This window comes from Gopherus flavomarginatus, chromosome 1, assembly GCF_025201925.1.
Source record: "Gopherus flavomarginatus isolate rGopFla2 chromosome 1, rGopFla2.mat.asm, whole genome shotgun sequence".
Taxonomy (NCBI): Eukaryota; Metazoa; Chordata; order Testudines; family Testudinidae; genus Gopherus; species Gopherus flavomarginatus.
In genome coordinates, this window is record NC_066617.1 from 321,944,685 (window position 1) to 321,968,328 (window position 23,644).

At 39.8% G+C, this 23,644-nt stretch overlaps 1 protein-coding gene across 10 annotated transcripts in view; it reads right to left on the minus strand.

Annotated features, from left to right (window-relative positions):
- NBEA (neurobeachin) overlaps nucleotides 1-23,644 on the minus strand; it is an 881,590-nt gene that overhangs the window by 663,491 nt on the left and 194,455 nt on the right. For all 10 annotated transcript variants that reach the window (XM_050937106.1, XM_050937099.1, XM_050937102.1 and 7 more), the window contains exons 7-8: nucleotides 19,273-19,392; nucleotides 1,957-2,103 (exon numbers count right to left, since the gene is read on the minus strand). In XM_050937106.1, the coding sequence (XP_050793063.1) occupies nucleotides 1,957-2,103; nucleotides 19,273-19,392 (267 nt within the window). The remainder of the gene's footprint in view (nucleotides 1-1,956; nucleotides 2,104-19,272; nucleotides 19,393-23,644) is intronic.

The window sequence follows — 23,644 nt, forward strand, 5'->3', positions numbered from 1 at the left end:
GTCTAAAATGTATAATCTTTACTTTGGGGGTTTTGTGCATCTCAATTGTTTTTTCTATCCAAGCACAGACATTTAGAGGTTGAAAAGCCACCAAAAAAAAAATCTCTTCTATTGTTTCCAGCCCAGGATAACTACAGAGTTTTCATATAGTTGGGCAACATCTGGATACTTATCTGAACTGACCTACAAACCTTTTGAGAAGTTTCCAGAATTGTGTGTTCTAATGTGGCAGACTACAAATTCTGCAGTTTTTTTTTAAATTGAGTTTTTTAATTAATTAAATATGAAAGTAAGTGGTACAGTCAGTATCCATTTACTGTAAAGTTATACTTCATTATACACTGCCAGTACATTTTCTAGGTCTCTGTATAACAGCAACTTTATATACAATGCATAATAGGAGTTGACAAGAAGGAATTTTGAGATTTTGGCAGCTCGGAAGTGAAACAATTAACACTTTCAGCATGGGGGAAGTGCACCGACCATCTGGAAGTGAGAGAGAAAACTGGTAGTTGTATGATTCTAATAAAATGATCAGCCGTGAACTAATTAAAAGTTGGCATTTAAACTGTCTGCTTTTGTTTTTGGAGTTCACAGATCCCAGAATTATTATTCCAAACTTTCTGCAAACTCTAGTAGGAATTGTTTAATTGATTTATCCTTAATGTTGGCAAGATTATCGTTACAACTATCAGGATTAAATATATAATTCTTCTATAAAGGAAAGCTTACATCTCACTGCACAATATCATTGCAAGTATTGGCCAATGAATAGAAACCACAACCACCTCTGTAGTCAAACATCATAAATGAGACAAGATCCTGGATACAAAAAAACAGTGAACTAAAGCAACTTTCATTCCACTAAACATTAACATACACCGTCTACTAGGTACTGTGTTTTGTTTAACTGCCAGTGAATATGATTGCTTCGAATTCCAGAAAAATCTACACATACCAGTCACATAGGACATATTTCCTATTATCTATGTACCCCACATATACTCTCCTATTCATATAATAGGCATAGCATGAGACACATTTATAGTCTCACTGTATATCATGACAACTTTGTTTTTACAGGATCATTTTCCAAATGTCACACCAAATGTTAATGGAGCTTAAATGCATCTTACCTTATTTTCATCTGTTAATTTAAATTCTGTATTTTGCACATACATAGCACCTGACTTCTGAGGGACTCAAAGTGCTTTAAAAACAATACCAAAAAAGTTTTACCGTTTTACAAATGGGGAAACTGAGGCTCAAAAAGATTGACACTATGTCACCAAAGAAGAGTACGGAATAGAATCCAGCTCTGTCTCCTATCCTCAGCCTTAACTGCTGCAGTTAGATAAACCAGCTAAAATAATGCTATTGACAGTTTCCACAGAAAATACATATTGCTTTTATCAGAGAACAAAGTAACGTATGTACCATCAATTTGTCGAAAATATTCATGTGATGACATTGGCACAACCATGAAAACCAAAGGACCACTGATATTTCAACTGCAGTACCATTTTAAACTCTGAATTTGCACTTTATAAGAGTAGATGGTTACATTTTGATCAGTCTTGGTCGGTTACCTCTCTTTAATTTTGCGGTACAAAACAATAAAGGCTTGATTTCCCTTGTTTGGAATAGAATATAATTGCAATTTCACATGATTTCTTTTTGACCCAAACACACATTGTACACTCAAGTATGCTTCAAAGGAAAACAAAATTTAGTGATTCTTTTAAAAAGCTGTTTGAATTTCTGATTGGTAAAGACACAGATGTGGAAAAAACAGATGTGGTTTATATTTCATTGAGAACATTTTACAAACCTCTACTCAAGCAGTCCCAAAAGAAGTGCATTCAAATAAAATCTTTGGCTAAAAAATAAAAATACTTCATTGTGTTTTTAATTGGAAAATTATTTTTATATTTGTGAAATAAATTAAGTTATTACCTTATATCCAGGTCCTAACTGATGTATTGCAAATATCTGTGCCGGATTGAGTGCTTCAGTGAACACATATACTGCTCCAAGTTGACCACAAAACACTCTATTTGCATCAGCTGTCTCTGATGAGCCAAGAAAACATTTATCATAGCTCTGTATAAAAAAGAAGAAATTTTAATGAATTTAAAATACACAGTGGATATTCAAAGAAACAGTCCTTGTTTATTTTTTTACCAACAAAACAAAACTAGATTATTGAATAAAGTAATATCAAGAAAAGAAAAAAATAACTTTAATTAGTGTAACCCACTCTGGAGCTGGTTGCTCCTGTCATATTACTCAAAGCATCAAGAGCAATGGCTACAGAAGCTGAGGACTAAATTTCCAAGATTGCCTAGAGTTCAGGTTGAAGATTGAACAAGTTGAAAGCTACGACAAAAACCATTCATAAACCAGAACTCTGAGACAAAGGGTTTTGTTTTATTTTCAGTTTTGGCTATTGTTGGTTTTGGCTGTTGTTGGGTGGACCAGAAACTTTGAACTCTGTTCGTGGTTACCTCATTGTTAAAGGATGTCAGCCCATGAGACCAACTATGCAGGAGGCTGAGGAGGTCAGGCTACCAAGAGCCAACCTAATTTTCTATTGGACTCCAGACCAGTGAGCCTCAGAAAGAAACTACCCTTTTAGGGCGAAGACCTCATAAGGAATCCTATGTCCATTTATTTTATTTGTGCATTTTAAGCCAGCCAACAATTACAGTGCTGCATCACCCAATTAAGAACTGATTCTCAATTCACTATCTGCCCAGGTGGGCTTTGGGAGGGAGCAGGGAGGTTTGGGCCCATTGTAAATGCTGGGAGGAGAAGGGTGTAAGATATTGTTATTTTATTATTCTAGTTACTTCTCTTTCCTTATCCCTTATCCTTTGTCCCCTGTACCTAATAAAGTTCTCTCTGCTGTTGTACTGTTACTTTGGGAATAGTGATAATTATTTTATATTTTGCACATTGGAATACAATCCTAGTATATTATTTGTTAGTAAACATTTTCCCAAGGGAAAGCCTGCTTGTGTTCCAGGCACATAAGCGGCACCTTGGCTGGAGGCAACAGGTTCCAAGATAGAGAACTCAGGACCCAGACTCCTAAAGTGAGAAGGGAGAAATCACTCCAAGCAGCAAGAAGAAGGCTTAAGACACCCCTCAGGGCTGGAATTATTTTAATTATTACAAGCATATTTATTTTATGACTGTTTGCCATGGTTGGTTTTCATTCACATTCTTCTTCCAGGAGTAAAAACAAGTAGCCAATTCAGCAAGTATCAAGCAGTCTCCTACATTTGGACCTAGAACACATGCAATATTCAAATGTGTCTCCTTTTATTCTAGAACTGCAAATAGGTATTCAGCCATAACTACACACTGGTGTTCAATGAATTAAACACCTTCTTCCTTGCATATTCTTTGAGTTAACAAGGAAAATAATTGTTTATCATACTGAATGGAAACTTGTATAACTGGTCACTGTGGCATGTGACCTGTCATTTAAATCAGCTTCTGTACCAGATGATTGTAAAATAACTAATGTGACACTAACTTTTTAAAAAGGCTCCAGAGGCGATCCTGGCAATTACTGGCCAGTAAGCCTAACTTCAGTACCAGGCAAACTGATTGCAACTATAGTAAAGAACGGAATTGTCAGACACACAGATGAACATGATTTGTTGAGGACGAGTCAACATGGTTTTTGTAAAGGGAAATCATGCATCACCAGTTTACTAGCATTCTCTGAGAGTGAGAACAAGTGTGTGGACAAGGGTGATCTAGTGGCCATACGGTACTTAGATTTTCAGAAAGCCTTTGACAAGGTCCCTCAGCAAAGGCTCTTCAGCAAAATAAGCTGTCATAGGTTAAGAAGGAAGGTCCCCTCATAGATCAGTAACTGGTTAAAAGATAGGAAAGAAAGCGTAAATAAACGGTCAGTTCTCAGAATGGAGAGACGTAAATAGTGGTGTTCTCCAGAGGTTTGAACAGGGACCAGTACCATGCAAAATATTCTTATAAGATCTGGAAAAAGGCATAAACAGTGAGACAGCAAAATTTGCAGATGATACAAAACTACTCAAGATAGTTAAGTCCCAGGAAGACTGTGAAGAGCTACAAAAGGATCTCACAAATCTCAGGGACTGGGCAACAAAATGGAAGATGAAATGCAATGTTGATAAATGCAAAGTAATGAATATTGGAAAACATCATCCCAACTATACATATAAAGTGATGGGGTCTCATTTAGCTGTTACCACTCAAGAAAGATCTTGGAGTTATTGTGGATAGTTCTCTGTAAACATCCACTCAATGTGCAATAGCAGTCAAAAAAGTGAACAGAATGTTGGGAATCATTAAAAAATGATACATAAGACAGAAAATATCATATTGGCTATATGTAAATCCATGGTATACCCACACCTTGAATAATGTGTGCAGATGTGGTCACCCCATCTTAAAAAAAGATATATTGGAATTGAAAAAAGCTTCAGAAAAGGGCAAAAAATGATTGGGGTATGAGGAGAGATTAAGACGACTTGGGCTTCTTGGACTTCTCAGCTTGGAAAAGAGATGACTAAGGGGGGATATGATCAAGGTTTATAAAATCATGACTGGTGTGGAGAAAGTAAATAAGGAAGTGTTATTTATTCCTCCTCATAACTAAGGCTACATTTTAGTCATGGGTATTTTTAGTTAAAGTCATGGGCAGCAAACAATAATTCATGGCACGCGACCTGTCCATGATTTGTACTATATACCCCTGACTAAATCATGGGGTGGGGGAGCATCCTGGGGTGTCATGGGAGGGTAGCCTGGGGGTGCAGAAGGTGCTGGGTGGGTGTCTCAGGTGCACTGTAGGGGGCAGCCTGGAACCCCCACTGGTGCTGGGGGGGGAGGGGCTGGCAGGCTCCCTACCTGCTCCGCACCTCCCCAGAAGTGGCGACACCCCCCTCTCTCAGCTCCTAGGCGGTGGCACGGCCAGGCAGTTGTGCGCACTGCCTCTGCCCCACAGCCAATGGGAGCTGCGGGGTGGTATCTGTAGGCAGAGGCAGCACATGGAGCAAGGAGCTGAGGGATGGAAATGTTGATGCTTCTAAAGAGCCTTCTTAGGCAAGCACTGCCCAGAGCCCTCACTTCTTCCTGTGCCCCAACCCCAGCCGCGAGCCCCCTCCCACATCCAAACTTCTCCTGCTACTGGGGGAAAGGGGTGCAGTGACCTGAGATTGCTCCAGCAGCAGCTGGTTCAGCCAACCCAGAGCCTGCCCGAGCTGCTCAGGTGGCCCCCGGGCCAGCCATACTGGCTGCTGCAGAAGTCACGGAGGTCCAAGAAAGTCATGGAATCCTTGACAAACTTGCAGCCTTACTCATAACACAAGACCTAGGGGTCACCAAATGAAACGAATAGGTAACAGATTTAAAAGACAGAAAAGGTGGCATTAAAAGACAAAAGGCATTTCTTCATAGAATGCACAGTCAACCTGTGGAATTCCTTGCCATAGGATGTTGTGAAGCCCAGGACTATAACAGGGTTCAAAAATGAACTAGATAAGTTCATGGAGCATAGGTCCATCAATGGTTAATACAAGTAACCATTTCCAGTGTTTTTCTGGTGTTTACTGCATGAACACCAATTTCTTCTAAAAAATCACTAGTGTTTTATCAGAGTTAATTGATTAAAATAAAAAATCAGAAGCCCTGTATATATTGTACAGCATCTAAGATGATGAAGCCACAACCTGACTGAACCCTTTAGGTGATACAACAATATTAACAGTATCATTTAATAGCAGTGGATATTTGTTTTTTAAATTTAAAATGATTTAACATTTGTATTTAAATCAAATAAGTTTATTTTTTTAAAAATAAACCTGTTTAAAATTCAATATAAAATATAACAACATGTGTCAAAGTATAAACTTGCTATATATTCTATAGATTAGAAGAGACCACAAGGGTCATCTAGTCTAAGCCTTGCCAAGACACAGGATTTGTCATGTCTAAACCATCCACAACTGTCTCCTTTTGAAAGCCTCCAGCGAAGGAGCTTCCACAACCTCTCAAGGCAGTGTGTTCCATTGTCCTACTGTTCTTACAGTTAGGAAGGTTTTCCTGGGATTTAATCTAAAACTGCTATGCTGTAGTTTAAACCCATTGCTTCTTGCCCTGCCCTCCGCAGCAAGAAAGGACAACTTTTCTCTTTTTTATGACAGCCTTTCAAGTATTTGAAAGCCGCCGTTATGCCCCCTCAATCTCCTCTTTTCCAAACTAAACATACCCAGTTCCTTCAGCATTTGCTCGTATAGCTTGCCTTCCATCCCTTTGATCATCTTTATTGCTCGCCTCTGGATTGTTTCCAGTTTCTTCACATTCTTTCTATACATTGGTGACCAAAATTGGACACAGTACTCTGGCGGAGGCCCAACTAGTGTCAAGTACAGTGGTACTATCACCTCCTGTGACTTGAATGCTATGCCTCTCATTAATGCGACCTAAAATTGCCTTCGCTTTTTTTTGCAACAGCATCACATTGCTGATTCCTGTTGAAGTTGTGATCCGCCACAACTCCCAGATCCTCCTCAGCAGTGCAGTTGCCAAACCAGTTATACTCCACTCTGTATTTGTGCATTTGTTTTTTCTTCTCTAAGTGTAGCACTTTACATTTGTCTTTGTTGAATTTCATTTTGTGGCTATAGCCCAGTTCTCCAATTTACCAGGATTCTTCTGAATTTTAGCTCCATCCTCCAAAGTGTTGGCAACCCTCCCCTGCAGCTTTGTGTCATCTGCAAATTTGAACAGTATGCTCTCTACTCTTAATCTAGATCATTAATAAAGATGTTAAACACCACCGGATCCAGAACAGATCCCCACTTGAGGCCTCCTTCCATTAACAGTTACTCTGTTTGTGGTTGTTTAGCCAATTATGAATCCATTTAATGGTAGTTTGCCAAATCTGCATTTCTCCAGCTTAATTATTAGAATGTCATGAGAGGCTGTGTCAAAAGCCTTGCTGAAGTCCAGTATATTATGTCCACTGCATTCCCCCTATCCACCAAACCAGTTATCCTGTCAAAGAAAGAAATCAAGCTGGTTTGGCACAATTTGTTCATGGTAAATCCATGCTGGCTGCTAGAAATTATCCTTCATTCTCCAGGTATTTGCAAAATAAATGTTTTATACATTGCTCTAGTAACTTCACAGGTATCGAAGACAGGCTCTCAGGTCTACGCTGTCCTGGCTGCTCCTTTTCTCCCTTTTAAAATGGGCACTATGTTAGCCCTTCTCCAGTATTCTGAGACCTCTCCTTAAATCGGGTCAACTACAATCACTGTAGTCCACACTGTGCTCGGTCAGTGGTACGTGTCCTCACCCAGGAGCACTTGCATCGACAGCCCTCAGACCCATGCAGCAACAGGCAATGTAAGCAATAAAGTGTCTACTCAGACAATGCATTGACCTAATTACCTCAGCTTAAGCACTACACTTCTCATGGAGCTGGAGTTATGACATCAGAATAGTGGGCGACTTACATCAGTGGGAGGGATAGTTTAGTGTAGATGCTTACAGAGTTAGGTCAATGTAAGCTGCCTTATGTCCACCTAACTCTGAAGTGTATACCAGACTTAAGTCCACAGCAGACTACTGCTGCACAGATTCACACCCCAGCTTGCCGTGAACTAAAGTTGGTGTAGAGAAACTAGGGTGACTAGACAGCAATCGTGAAAAAACCGGACGGGGGTGGGGGGTAATAGGAACCTATATAAGAAAAAGACCCAAAAATCAGGAATGTCCCTATAAATTTAGGATATCTGGTCACCCTAAGAGAAACCCACAGGCAACACATCTCAAAGAATATCAGTTACTATCACTCTTTCTTCATTGAGTGATTATTTATAACTTCCACTCTCAGAGATTGAAAAGCAGTTTACAGATGGAGGTGGGTATTGAAGTCTTACATAAAGACAGATCGCAGTACTACTCTACCAAAGGCTTTCTCTCTTCAAGTTGCCTGTCCAATTACATAATGTTTTCTGAAAGTATGAACAGAAGCTCATGTGGCTACCTTACAAATTTCTAAAATAGAGGCATTATTAAAGGAAGTTACAGAAGCATCTTGGGCTCTTGTACAATGGGTCCTAATTACTAATGGCGGATCCTGACCTGCAAGCATGTAGCACAATTTAATGTCTTGAAATTCAATTTGAAAGCTTCTGAGAATAAATCTGTTTACCTTTAACTCTCCTGGCATACGACAAAATACATTTGGAAGAATGCCTAAAAGATTTAGTTCAATTCAGATAAAAGGCTAAAACTCTAGATATATCTAAAGAATGCAGAGTCCTTTCCATTCTACTGACGTGAAGTTTTGGACAAAAGATTGTTATGTTAATTGACTAGTTAACATTACACTGGTCTTAGGTAGGAGACTCAGATAAGGCCTTAATGAAACCTTATCCATATGAAAAATTATATAGGGAGGACCTGACATCAAAGTATTAAATTTACTCACTCTACATACAGAAGTAATCACTACTAAAAATACTGATTTCACAGACTGAAGACTTAACAGACAGGTAGTTAAAAGCTCAAATGAGGTTTTCATTAACCTAGCCAATACAATATTCAGATCCCATGGAGCACATGGATCCTTTATGGGTGGAAATACATTAGCCAGATGCTTAAGAAATCTTTCAGTAATAGGATGAGAAAATATATTATAACCATAATCTTAGGATGTTATGCAGATACCAGTGCTCGATGCACTTTAATGGAAATCATTGACAATCTAGAGAATTTTGAGGATAGAAGGTAATCTAAAATGAAAGTAACATCAATATGAAAAGGGGAAATACTATGGTCCTAGGACCAACCATCTAATCTTTTCCATTTTGATCTATAAGTAGCTCCGGTGGAAAGGTTTTTTTTTTTTTATTGTTATCTATTAAAACTGCTTAAGAAAAGGTTTTTAGTCTTATTCAAGCAGCTGTCAGATGTAATGATGCCAAGCGGAAGATTTGTCCCTTTGTTCTGTGATACAAAGTCAGCAATCAGAGGAAGGGTGATCAGTGAAAGTATCAACAACCTGATCAGGTCTGGAAACCAATATAGCCTGGGCCATGCTGGTGCAATGAGATTTATGGAAGTTGAGTCTTGACTGAGTTTCACTGCAGAAGTTCTCGGAATCAACTGTATTGGAGGTAAGCCTGATGAAAGCCTAGGGACCGTGAATGCATCCGCTATAGAGCCTGGACTGATCCCTGCCTTTGAGCAATACCGCTGACACTTTTTGTTGAGGTTTGTGGCAAAGCAATGCACATGAGATCATTTCCATTTCTGGAATACTACACAAGCCACAGTTCTCTTAAAAGCTATTCATGATTTGATGGAAACTGTCTGCTTAGCTTAGGTCTGTACAACTATTCAGAAGAACTAGCAGATGAGCTGCTTTCAGGGACACTATGTTCTAATACACCACTTTCAAAGAATTTGCACTTTTTGACATAAGGGTGTTAATCTTGCCTCTCTTTGTTTTTTTAAAATGTAAAATATGGCAGAGGAATTGTCTGTCATGATGAATAACTTTGCCCTGGATTAGATAAAGAAAGAATATATAGGCCATGTGAATTGCTCCAAGTTCCAACATATTTATATGCAGAAAAGCCTCTGAGACTATAGTGCTTAATCATGTTGGATATATCAGATTGTCTCTCAAAGAAAGAAGACTGAAGTGGTTGAAAGGGTTGATGTGACCCAGGGACCACTTTGTGCCAACTGGAAAAAAGCACCAGGAGTGCATAGGGTTTTACAGGAAACCCCCCATCAGATATCTGCATAATAGGTCACCAAAGGGTTGCATGTGAGATCTCTACTGAGAACCAGTAGCTCACTGGTTGTCATAATTATTGCAAAACATATGTACAGATAATATTTAAGGAGTTATGTATCCATTCTGAAAAATATATTCTTAAGGAAGGGTAAAGAACGGTGTCCCTAGCCTCTGTTCATCAGAGGATGGAGATGGATGGCAGGAGAGAGATCACTTGATCATTGCCTGTTAGCTTCACTCCCTCTGGGACACCTGGCATTGGCCACATTGGTAGACAGATACTGGGCTAGATGGACCTTTGGTCTGACCCGCTTTGGCCGTTCTTATGTTCTTAAGGTCTTGGAGTTAAGGCAGGTCATGAGGAGGTAACTGATTCATATCTCCCTGTTCGGTCATTTGCGTATTGTATGCCTTACAAGCTAGACCTAATTTCCATACTGAGTCAGATGCAATTTAAGAAATTGTGAAATCTACAGGAAGAAACCAATAGCTGGGGTATCCTGATTATGAATAAAGACAAAGGATTGATGTGGTTTGACTTGGGGTGCAATGAGAGTGACACAATTCTTCCTCTAGGAGGCAAACTGACAGCATGTTGGCTCATGAAAGTTGGATCACACCCAGGATGGCTCAAAAGCCCTGCGTGGATTTTGGGTGAGGAATACTCCAGAATGCATGTTATGATTTTACTATATATGTAACCATTTGTTTCCAGTACTTCTAGTTGCTACTAGTTGAACATCTATACTTTGTTAAATAAACTTAGACATGTTTACAATGAAATCTAGTATAATTGCGGCGTATTAAGCAATGATCTGAGCTGGAACTGGTAAATTGGAGTGTACTGTTTCTTTAGAAGCTGAAAATCTGTGAATATTGTGATTGTCCAGTAGACCAGTCCCTGGATACCCCACGGAGAGCTCAGAGGGTTGGAATGTGCCAATTGTTAACCTGTAGAGTGGCAGTGGCCTTTTAGGCCTTGAGGGGAGTGCTTGTGTTGTCCTTAGCCTGTCTTATGAAAGGAGACTCAAGCTTGGCTTGTTTAGCCTAACCAAAAGAAGGCTGAGGGGAGATATGATTGCTCTTTATAAATATATCAGAGGGATAAATATCAGGGAGAGAGAGGAATTATTTAAGCTTAGTAGCAATGTGGACACAAGAACAAATGGATGTAAACTGGACACTAAGAAGCTTAGACTTCAAATTAGAGGAAAGTTTCTAACCATTAGAGGAGTGAACTTCTGGAACAGCCTTCCAAGGGGAGCAGCGGGGGCAAAAGACATATCTGGCTTCAAGATTAAGCTTGATAAGTTTATGGAGGGAATGATATGATGGGATAGCCTAATTTTGACAATTAATTCATCTTTGATTATTAGCAGGTAAATATACCCAATGGTCTGTGATGGGATGTTAGATGGGGTGGGATCTGAGTTACTAAAGAGAATTCTTTCCTGGGTGCTGGCTCGTGAGTCTTGCCCACATGCTCAGGGTTTAACTGATCACCATATTTGGAGTTGGGAAGGAATTTTCCTCCAGGGCAGATTGCCAGAGGCCCTGGAGGTTTTTTGCCTTCCTCTGCAGCATGGGGCATGGGTCACTTGCTGGAGGATTCTCTGCATCTTGAGGTCTTTAAACCACGATTTGAGGACTTCAATAACTCAGATATAGGTTAGGGATTTGTTACAGGAGTGGGTGGGTGAGATTCTGTGGCCTGCACTGTACAGAAGGTCAGACTAGATGATCATAATGGTCCCTTCTGATCTTAAAGTCTATGAGTTGAGGAGCTGACCCACAGCAGGCAAGACAAGGCTTCCTGATGCTAAAGGTGGGTGAGAGTGAGGTTCTTCAATCTTGAGTACCTCTGTGAAACATCACAGTCACCTGTAATTAGACTGCCTGTACTGTCTCTTTCTGATTTGTGAATTATAAATTCCAAGGATCTTTTAGGCAGTGCTTGAAACCTTCACAGTATGCAATGAATCAGTCTTAGGACTGTATAAATTTGTTCCTTCAAAAGGTAATTCTTCCACTGTATTCTGAACAAGTGGAAAGCCAGAGGACTGAAGCCATGAAGCTCGTCATGACTATCATCAATGCAACTGAACAGGTAGCCATGTCAGCGGCATCTGTAGCTGTTTGTAAAGCAATTCTGAAGACTAAAAGTCCTTCATTAACAACAGTCTGCATTTCTTGTTGAGATTCCTGAGGTACTTATCCAAAAATGCTAACAGTTTTTGCCAACAGCCAATTATATCTAGATAGAAGAGCATGATAGTAAATGCTTGTTTGGAGTATAGCCAAGGAATACCTCTTTCTACCCAAAAGATTAAGATGTTCAGGCTTGAGCTGGAGACCAGGCTCTGGCATTCTGTAAAGGGGGTGGGTCCCAGAGCTCAAGCTCTAGCCCAAAAGTACAGATCCCACAAGCCCAAGTCAGCTGGCATGGGCCAGCCATAGATTTTTAATTGCAGTAGAGACATACCCACAGGCTCCTTGTTCTTGGGAGTCATTTTATAAGGAGCTGCTTTGTGTGCTCTGGAGCAGCAATGACCACCAAAGACTTGGGCAATGGATTGGTGTAAAATGTTTCTAAGTTTTCCCTGGGAACTTGATATGTCCGATCAGCTTTCTTTGATGTAGCTGCAATAATTGGTGAGGTTGGCCATAAAGTTTGCACTGGTTCTATTAACTAGTCATTTAGGGCATGGCTGCTCTGTCATGAGTAAAAGAATATAAAATAGCTAAAAGCTTATGATATTTGTCAGAAACCACCTCAATTGGTATTTCCAGAACTGCTGCAATCCTCTTGAAAATGTATATAATCAACCAGCGATAAGGAAAAAGTTGCCGTTAACTCTTCAAATCAGGAGGTTGCTCATAAGGGTGAAGCATGAGAACGTTCATAATCCTTGAGAGAAGACTTCTGAGGTATGGTTTTAGGATGAACCTCTGATGAAAGATAAGCAAGTGAGTAAGGAGGAGATTGCTCCAAATTTGCATTAGAAACTGATAATGCACGTTCTTCTGAAATAAGGAGCACATCTTTGAGGAGTCTTCATTAAGTGAGTACCAGATCCTGCAGTCACATGTATAACAGACTACACTTATGAGTCACTGCTACACAGTACTGATAATGGAATGGCAGCATGAGCCGATAGAGAAGATTCTGGATGATCAGATACCACTATATCTGATGGTATCATCAATGAAGGTGATGAAAAAATTGGTACCAGTGCTGGAGATGTATAACCAAATTAGTAACAGTGTATACAATACTGATCAGAAAGGTATCAGAGGCAGAATCTTTGACCTTAGATGCTGCCTGTGCACTCAGTACACTCTTGGGGGCATTCTGCGCCAAAAAAATTTTTAAAAAATTCTGCACACATTTTAAAATTCTGCAAATTTCATTTGTCAAAATAACACTACATAATCATGCCAGTTTCAATTATTTTAATAATTTATTTCAAAATACCTGACAGCAAGTATGTTTGTACCAATATAGACATACAATATTTCCCCCAGGAGTAGAGTGTCAACGAAATCCCTATGACAACTAGTTCCTGTTTCTCTGCCACCTTTTCCCCCACCCGCAAGCCTAGCTTTGCCAGGGAGCTCTCCCCCCTCAAAGTCTAGCTGCAGGGGCCCCAAAACCCCTCCCCACTAGAGCCCAGTTGTGGGGCCCCCTTGCCCTGATACCTGCCCCCTCCCCACCCAGAGCCCAGGGATCCAGAGGGAGAAACATTCTGATGCTTGGTCCCAGGCTTGCACATATAGTTTCCGTACACTGCACTTTCCTTCCCTCAGAGCATGCTGGAAACTGCAGCTGCCAGGAACCCTCTAGCCCCCTCTCTCTTCCCCCAGCAGCGTCTTCTGTGTGTGAGCTGGGCTCTGGTGGGGCCAGCAGTCCCTAGTAACGCTAGCAGCACTGCAGCCCATTTCTGCAGGGGAAAGGAAATTCTGCACGCACATTAATTTCTGCAAAATTCTGCATTGTGCAGTGGCGCAGAATTCCCCCAGGAGTAACTCAGTACTGAATCCTTGCATATTGATGGTATGCCTCTAGTAGAAGGTACAGTAACCTTCAGAAGCCATAATGAAGCCTCAGTGTTCAGATAACTCTCTCTAATGGTACAATCTCTCAGATATCCTTCAGGGCTGTCGTGGGTACTTTTCTATGCCATGAAGTCCCTTCCAAAGCAGCAGTTTGAGGTAATCTTGTTTTTTTTTTTTTTTTTTTTTTTTTTTTGAAGGATCAGGAGATCGAAGTGTGTCCCTTCTTAGCCATAGATCTTTTAACAGCTGCAGGAGCATTATTTGTAGAGGGAACACTGGAGACAGACTGATCTGACTGAGCAGGATCTGTTTCAGGTCTCATGGATCTGTTCAGGAAATACATCCTGAGTTTAAATTTCCTTGTTCTTTTTGAGACCACTTGCCAACACAACAGTAGATAGTAATTTACTAGGAATATACCAGTCCCCTAGACAATAAAAACACTTTTTTTTTTGAGTGTCTCTGACCAGCATAGCAACCCTACATGAAAGACATACCTTAGAACACGGAGATTTAGGAGCCATCATAGCTGCCCTATCACCCACTGCCAGTATCTAACAATATTAAACCTATCTCAAAATACTAATTAAAACTAAAATACTAACAAAGAACTAATCTAAAGCTAACTGACTAAAACAACAAATATTTACAAAAGTAAATAGGGAGTTTAAAACAAAGATAATGGACTGCTAAAATGTTCTGTCTGTAGCCTAAGGCTGCAATAGAAGGAACTGAGTAGCACTTGGTCTGCACCACCCTTTTATTCCCTCAGGGGATAGGCTGGAGGGCAGACATTCTATGAGCATCCAAGGACCAACAGGGGACAGCTAGCAGGAAAAAGGTTCTGATTTCTGGCAACAGGAGGCATACAATACCATGAGTGGATGGCATGTAGACTATCACTTGAAGAAGTGCTATTTTAATTGAGCTACGTATTCTATTTACAGAGTGAGAAGGAAGCTGTTATTTTTAAAACAAATTAAAGTCTCCCTCTTTCCCCACTCTCAAAGTGGCCTTTTGAATGTTCACTTCCCATTAATTACCCTGCTCAAAAAGCTGACACCAAATTAAGAGGAAGGGGTTTATTAGCTTGTGTTTAAATGAAGGAGTCTAATTGGTTTCTAACTATGTCAAGTTCCTCTAAAATTAACTTATTATTAAAATTAACTCAATTAACTTATCTCCTTTTCTCAATGGTTTTGGTTGTTGCCGGGACTATTTGTTTTTTTAAAATACAAAAAGGCATTCATAGCATTATTTCCTCTTGTGTGCATTAAGATTCCAAATCATGACTGAAAAATAATTTATTTCCGGAAAGAATATTTAATTTACAAATTCTATAAAGACTATCGTTAACATAACTTGAGAATCACAAATTAGCAAAAGCTGTGGCACTATATTTACATTCTAATCAAAGGGACAGAAGTTTGATTGAGTCATCCAATTAGAGATACACAGTCGGATTTAATAATAGAAAAGAGAAATAAGACTATTCTTGAAAACAGATTTACTGAAAAGACCCCTTACATTTGGATTCTGTACCATTCAATCAGTAACGTGTCCTGAAATCTATGCAGATGAAGTAAGAGAACTATTAATACATTTGCCAAGAAGAGCTATATAGAATTGAACACCTTGAGCAAGAAATCTTTGCATATATTAAAAAAATTTAGCACTACTGGGAAATATATTCTAGAAATCTTATATGTATCTTTTCATCCATGAACAATTATCTGTGTAAAATAATACTTTATTATTTAAGATAGTAGTTCTCAACTAGGGGTCTGAGGCCCCCTGGAGGGCTTCAAACAGGTTTCCGGGGGTCCTCCAAACATGACTAGTATTAGACTCACTGGGGCCCAGGGCAGAAAGCCAAAGCCCCACCACGCAGGACTGCAGCCTGTGACCCCAAGCTCAAATACCATGGGCTAAAGCTGAAGCCTGAGGAACTTAGCTTCAGAATGCCCCTGTGATGTGGGGCCCTGGGCAATTGCCTACTTCCTACTACTTAATGCTGTGCCCTGGGTTGCATATGCAGAAAAACAATTGTTGTGGCACAGTTGGGCTGTGGAGTTTTTATGGCATGTTGAGGGGGGGGGGGCCTCAGAAAGAAAAAGGCTGAGAACCGCTGATTTAAGGTGACAAGCACTGCCTGCCATTTGGAAAGAGGATTCTTTTATGCTGCTAGGAATCTTCTACAATTGCTCCCATGCTGATTAAGAAGCATGTTCTCTCAAAGTGGGTGATGAGAAGGATCTTTGCAGGAAAAAAAAGATAGGAAAGAAGAGTTGGAAGGGTGGATTTCTCAAAGTTCAAAACTCTTCTCAAAATCTGCTGGAAGTGAAGGTAGCTTAAGATATTTATATCTGAATCCTTCCTGCATTGTCAGATATCACTTATGCCAGAGTGTGAATAAGGCTCTGCCATCCCTGGAGGAGCAAGCAGGTCAGGTGGTAGGATATGGAAGGAGCCACTGTGCCAGACAGAGGGGTGGGGGAAAGGGAAAGTGGTGGCATAGGGGAAAGAACTTGAAGAGGTGACACTGAAACTGGTTGCATTGTGAGCAGAAAGACGACCAAGCTGAGAGGCAGGCTGCACAGGAATGGGTAAGTCACACTCTCACACAGAATCTGGGGAGGTACAAAGGACAATCCTAACCTCCACATTATGCTACATACTGCCCCATAAAAATTCTTCCTGCCCTACCTGTCGTATAGATCTAGTGCAATTAATATTTTTTTAAAGAAATACTGAGGATTAATGGTCATTTTTGCCATTAGTTTTCATAGCTGAAAGTTTACCAGCAGATACTGAGGCAGAAATCCTTGAGATAATAATGGTCCTCTATCAAAATGGCCACTGCCTCCAACAGTTCCCAAAGAAAGCAAACTCCCTGTCAGAGAATCTGGTACCTCTATGTCAGGAGGTGAAGAGGAGCTCTATGAGAAGATATGTATGGAAGCAAGATCCATCTTTGTTAAGGACAGCTTTCTCTCAGTCCCACTGAGAACAATGTGAGATGGTCTTAAATCTGAAAGATGGTAATTCTTCATGGAATCCTCTCTAGTCGAATATTATTCCTCAGCCTCTGCTGAAGCAAATTCCTTCAATTATGAAGAACAGCAGTAAACAATTACTAGTAATCTTAATAATGTCTTCAAATGTAGCCTATACACAAGATTTCAAATGAATTAACAAAGGCTACATCTACTCTGTGAGCTAGGGGAATGATTCTCCAGTTTGTGTAAGCATACTTGCACTTGCTTCATGAGAGCTAGAGAGTCAGTATAAATAGCAGCATATCTGTGGTAGCACCAGGAGGGGAGAAGGAGGCATGGGTTAGCCATGCTGAACACACACCCACTGGTTTCAGGTAGGTTTGTACTTCGCACAGCTCAGCCATGACTCCACTGTCACTACCCGTGCTACCATGGCTACACTTCTATTTATACTCATACAAGCTCTCATCAAGCAAGCACAAGCATGTGTACACAAACAGGGGAAGATCATCCTTTGATTGCCAAATAGGTTACATCTACACTACAAGCAATCAGGCTAAACAGGCAAATGAAATCCATCCCTGTGTCTGTCATTAAGTGGCAGGCCTCAAATTTAACATCACATGGGAGAGATCACTATATGCCCATCCCCACTCTCACATACCTGGCATTTAACTGGGTTCAGAGTGGGGTCACCAGATCCACTCATATAATCAAGAACTTGGAATAGACCTTCCATGAGACATGGGAGGAGGGGGAAGAGAGTATCAAGGCAGGAACTGCAGTTCACAAGTATTTCAGGTACCCCCTTTTCCTAGGGAAACACTGTCCACCTACAAAATCCCAGCTTTCATTTACCCCTGGGAGCTGGCCCTTGTAGTTTTTGTCCATATTGAACACCAGTCACAAATTGCAAAGAGCTAAACAGTCTTACTTTTCCTAATCATAAACTATCGAGGCTATTTCCTTTCAACCCAACCATGCCTCCATGACTTTCTGAGGAAGTCAAAAAAATATCAGAACTGGGCCAATTTGGCCCAATGGGCCAAATAGGCAGTGAGTCAGACTGCAGCTTCCTGAAGAACACAGCTCTTGTTCTACAACTAAGGGGAATGAGGAAGGGACTGCTGAAAACAGCAAGAGGCCTTTGAAAACCCCATGATGAGTTTAAATAGATCAGGATGAGGTGAAGGGGCGAATGAGAGCCAAACAGCCCAGCCAATAAGAGGTGGAGGACATCAGGAGGAGAAGGGGCCTGGCTGCTGCTTCACCAAGCTTGCACTCCCACCTCCACTTCACTTCCATATGCTGTGTCTCATCGAGGCAGTCCAATCACCCACACCTCCCATTGAGATGGGGATGAAACATGTTGCTATATTATTTAAAGGACCTGTTTTAAAATTCATCTTAACTCAAAACAATTAACAGATTTATTTATGAATTCTCATTCATTTCATTCAGCAACCAAAAAGTAGTGCTGTAATTTTGTGGAGAATATGTTGCATTTTACATACACAACAAAAAGATTGAATCCCTGCTTTAACACAAAAAATTCAACATGTTTAACTGTAGTGCCACAATTGGCACTTCATTAACATCACGCCAACTGATACAAGGCATGAAAGACAATCTTGTTATTAAGAAACAGGATTCAGACTACAAAGATCTGAGTTCCTGGACCTGCCACACACATTGTAACATGACTAAGGCATGTAATTTAGTTTCTCTTTGCCTCCATTTTCCACCTCTCAACTGGGGATATTTAATCTTTAAAATTGATTAAAAACATTTCAATCTGGACTGAACACAGTATAAGAACTTCAGATATGCAACACAAGTGAACTAAATTTTTATTATGAGACATATGTGTGGTAACTTGGTTCAATTAGAGTCAACATTTTCTGTTACTCAAATATGTTTAAATTGAATTTTAGCTATTTCAGGGAAAACTTATATTATAAAATTAATGTCCCACAGGTAAAAAAAAGATAATTTCCAATCCATTGTGTTATCCAGTGTCTGTATATATTATCATACATTAAAATATCTTCTATAATCTGAAAACACATTGAAGTTAGTGAATTTCATATTCATCTCTCTTCAAAATAGTCTCAACATAAGAGCTTATATGCTAATAAAGATAAGAAATAAATCTAACCCCAGAGAGATGATGTTCTGTTAAAATATATAACTAAAAAAGAAATAACTCTAGCAGAACCCAATCCTTGATTTTTTTTTTTTTTAAGAAATTAAAAAAAATTTAAGGAAATAAACATGCCTGTTATTTATACAATCCTATTTTTTAACCAAATAAGAATGTACAAATGAATTAAGGTCCTATGCATGCACTTGAGAGGATAGCAAACAGTCACTAAAGAAAAGGAAAGAAAAATCTCTTACATCGTTTGTGTTAACATGCCAAGCCATATCACCATAGGATACCAGTTGACCATTAACGTAACACCGAATTTCACTGTTTCTCCAACGATTGTAGATGTGCACAATGCTGATCATGTACCACTACAAATAATTTGAAAAGATATTAATGTTATACAACATTATTATTAAATGCTAACAATCAACATATCGTGTTTGACTCCAATCCTGTAAAGTAATGTAGGAGTAGGAATACTTGCATCCCCAAAGAGTCATTTTAAATCAGTAAGACTTCACATGGGCTTAAGCACCTGGCCACTGGGATCTCTTTGCAGAATCAGGTCCAAAAATTGTACATATAATCACTACATAGATGTGTTTTTTTTAAATACAATTTAACTAACTTTTGTTCTGCACACAAAACATGAACAAGGAGGTTCAGCTAGAAAATTACATTTTAAACTTAGCTATAATACCCTTTTATTTTTATAAGATCTCCATGTCTAAAGACCATTTAATAATAAAGCATATCCTGTTGAATACTGTATTAAAAACATGTTTGAATTGGCCCCACCTCTCAGGTGATTCTGATTACTCTGTGTGACTACCTTGTTCTCAGAATTACTAACCATTTGGCTAATGTGTGTGTAGTTATCCGGTAATTTTTATCAGAAGTGATTTTATCTTCCAGATCACCAAAGAAAATATTGAATAGCACTGGAACTAGAACCAATCTCTGTAGAACATTACTGGAAACAGCCCACCGTTCAATGATAATTATCCATTAATTATTTTTTGATATCTGTCAGCCTAAAGGAGGAGCAACTACAAAAGTTACTCAGCAAATCATACCTGAGTCTCCACGGTAAACAAGTTTTAGCATACATTTAAAAATCATCTAAATCTGTCCTTCAGAATAAACATAAAACCAGACATCTGGAATAGCATTTAAAGCTTCAACTCTTCAGTTTGCAACTGATCACCTGGTCAACTTTTTTGTTTGCTTATTTGTTTTAACAACGCAGATACAGATAACAGTCAATTGGTTAGAGTTGGCCTGTCTTGAAAGTAACACTCCATGTTTTGGGAAGTATTACATGTCTTTTCCAGATTGACCTGGATTAAAAATGTATTCACTAAATGGCTAAACATTCACTAGAAGAGAGATCAAGCAGTTCTGTGATACCAAAGGTCAATCCATAATTAAGTAGTAGTAGTTGTGTTTTTTTTCCTAAAATTACTGCTTATTTTGCAAACGTTGGCTTTAACTTCACCTACTGTGGGGTGGCTACAAATGGTTCAGCACTAGCTGTGAAGGAAGTTTTTTTTTTTTGTTTTTTTTTTTTTTACCCTTCCTCAACTCACTTCATACACGGTATTAGTGCCAGAATTCTGATGTTTCAGGAACAAATCTTCCACTACTGTATTAAGTGATCCCATCTTATTTAGAACAATATTTTGTATTTATCAAGTGCCATTGATTGAGCTTACGGGTGTTAACTATCAAGATTACTTGTTTTCGCTATAGCTCTTGTTCAGGGATAATCCTCCACACTATCTTTTATGAGTAAAATGGTATGCTAGAGGAACGTTTAAGCACTGTATCCCTTAGATCGACATGAAAATAAGTGGGGCTCTACCAAATTTGCGGTCCATTGTGATCAATTTCATGGCCAGAGTGTTTTAAAATTGGTCAATTTCATGTTTTCAGATGTTTACATCTGAACTTTCAGTGTTGTAACCGTGGGAGTCCCGACCCAAAAGAGGATCATGGGGGTCACAAAGCTAATGTAAGGAGGTTGGGAGATTACCACCCTCACTTTTGTGCTGCCTTCAGAGCCGCAGAGCTTCCTGAATCTGGGTCTGATCTCCCCTGTGCCACTGGGAGCCTTCAGAGCTGTTAGTAGCCACAGAGCTTCCTGCAGCCAGGGAGGTACCCAGAGGTGGGTCTGATCTCCCCTCAAGAGCAGCCGTGCAGGAGAAGAGGAAGTCCCATCCCTCCCCAGCCTGGCGAAACAAAGGAGACCCTGGCTGACATCCCCAGCCCTGCCCCTCCCTCAACAGCTAGATTTCACAGGGGAGATCTAATTTCACGGTCTGTGACATGTTTTTCATGGCCATGAATTTGGTAAGACCCTAAAAATAAGATATGTATCCCATGAGGTTTAACCTGGTTAGCAAAAGGTTTCAAAATGAAAAAAAACTTGTCAAGGGCAGAATAACTACTGTTAGTACAGTAGAACCTCAGAGTCACAGACACCTCAGGAATGAAGGTTGTCTGTAACCCTGAAATGTCCGGAACTCCTAACGAGACATTATGGATTTCAGCCACTGGGGAGAGGGGGTTGGGGCTGCAGCCGCAGGTGCAGTCAGGGCTTCTGACCATCAGGAGCACCAGGGCTTAGGCATTTTGATCTGGGGTGGGGTGCGGGGCTCAGGGCTTTAGCTACGGGAGGGACCGCTGTGGCTGAAACTAGTGTTCCCGAAATAGCTAAAGCCCTGCGCCCCCCACAGGGCTGAGAAGCTAGGAACAGAGCCACAGGGCTGAATCCCTGAACCCAGCACTCCCTCCAGATCTAAAGCCCTGAGCCATGGTGCTCCCAAGAGTCAGAAGCCCTAACATCCTGCCCCCTAGCTCTTCACCCTGAGGCTGCAGTCCTAACCCTCCCTTCCCCCTGGGCTGAAGTCCTGAGCCCCAGGGTTAAATCTCCAAGGCAGTAAAGTATTTGCATGCATGTGTGTAGGTGTGTGCATGCGTGCATCTCCGCTGCTGCCCAATTACTTCCAGTTCAGAGGGTGTCCAGTTGATCGGTAAATCCAAAACTCTGGTGTTGACAAATCCTATATCTAAGGGCATATCTTCATTGAAGAATTAACTCAAGTTATCTACACTTGAGCTAACTCCTCTTGAATTAGCTTAGTTCAAGTGAGAATGATCACACTGCAAAACACTCGAGCTGCACAAAGTAGTTGTATCCCTACTTCATAACTAGCCTAAGAATCAATAGCACTTGAACTTCAACTAACACCTTGTGACAGGCCAGCTAGCTCAAAGTTAAAGCACCACCTTAACCATAGGTTTTGATGTGTGAACAGGAATCAGGTTAGAGGCAACACTTATGTTATACATCAGGTGAGCACTGTAATGAAGACAAACCCTACACTGAAAGGTTCCTTAAATGTTCCTATTCTTGAGGATATGACTATCCAAGATTCTCTCTGCTGATGTAGATATGCAGTTTTTTCTCATTCCAGCCAACTCAAAGTTTACTTCTTTCGAGTTACAATCTTGAAAAACTATTTTATGATACTTGATCAATATGGAGAAACATGTTCATTTTTTTTTAGATCCACCCTTAAAAAGTGACTTAGAATGATAAAGCTGAAAATATTAGTATAAAGTTAAGAAAGAAAATTTTATTACTGGGCAGACTTCAGAACAATTACATTAGGTATCCATGCAGTATGGGCTTTTCTAGGTTGACCCGATTTCATGCTTTTCAGTGGAGCTTCGCACCAGCTGCTTATGTTTTGATTTACATAATATCCAGTGGATGACTTTCCCCTGAGTGAGTCAGTGTCTCAACTCTAAAGATAACCTTTTAATACCCTACATAAGTAATTCTAATGTGTCTGGTCTAATTGCATCTCTAAGCCTCTGCTAAACTTCCTTATGATCATTTAAATTAGGGTCTTCTTCAGACTTGCCCACAGACCAATAACTACAGTAAATATCTACAATCCAGAAACAGTATTATAATTTAATCAATTTATAGGATGCCTATAAGGCATCCAAATACCAGACCGTGAAGACAAAATAGTATACATATTATGAAGTAAATGGTTTGAGTCTAGTATTTTTATGGACATCAATAGTTAATTTTAAAATTCCAGAAGCTAGTTAATAATATTGACAAAAAAATACACTGAGAAAAAAAATGTTCCCCATGCAGCCTCCTCTTTTATATCTGTTTGAACTCAATAAGCAGCTTTTATTAAGTCCTACTTTCTCTAAGACAATGGGGAAGGAGGGAGGAAGCTTCATGGGTGAAGTGTGACCTGTCTCCTCACATCCCTATCCCATTTGTTGTAGTTAAACATCCTTTTCCAAATAGGAAATTTAGATAGAATTCACTTTCTCAAACTATAAAACAATGCTTAACTGACTGGATGGGTTACTCTTCATTAAAAGTCTCACCTCTGCCTCCATGTCCACGTAACTACAAACTGTAGTGAATGATGATCAATAAGTGTTTGCAAGATGTGTTAATATTCAATTTCTGATCATACAAAAACAAATACGATAATTTTAAGTTGTCATAAGTTTCTGAATGCCTTTCAAGGCGGACTTTCAAAAGTTGTCTAATTTGGATGTGCCTAACGTGTCTAATTTACC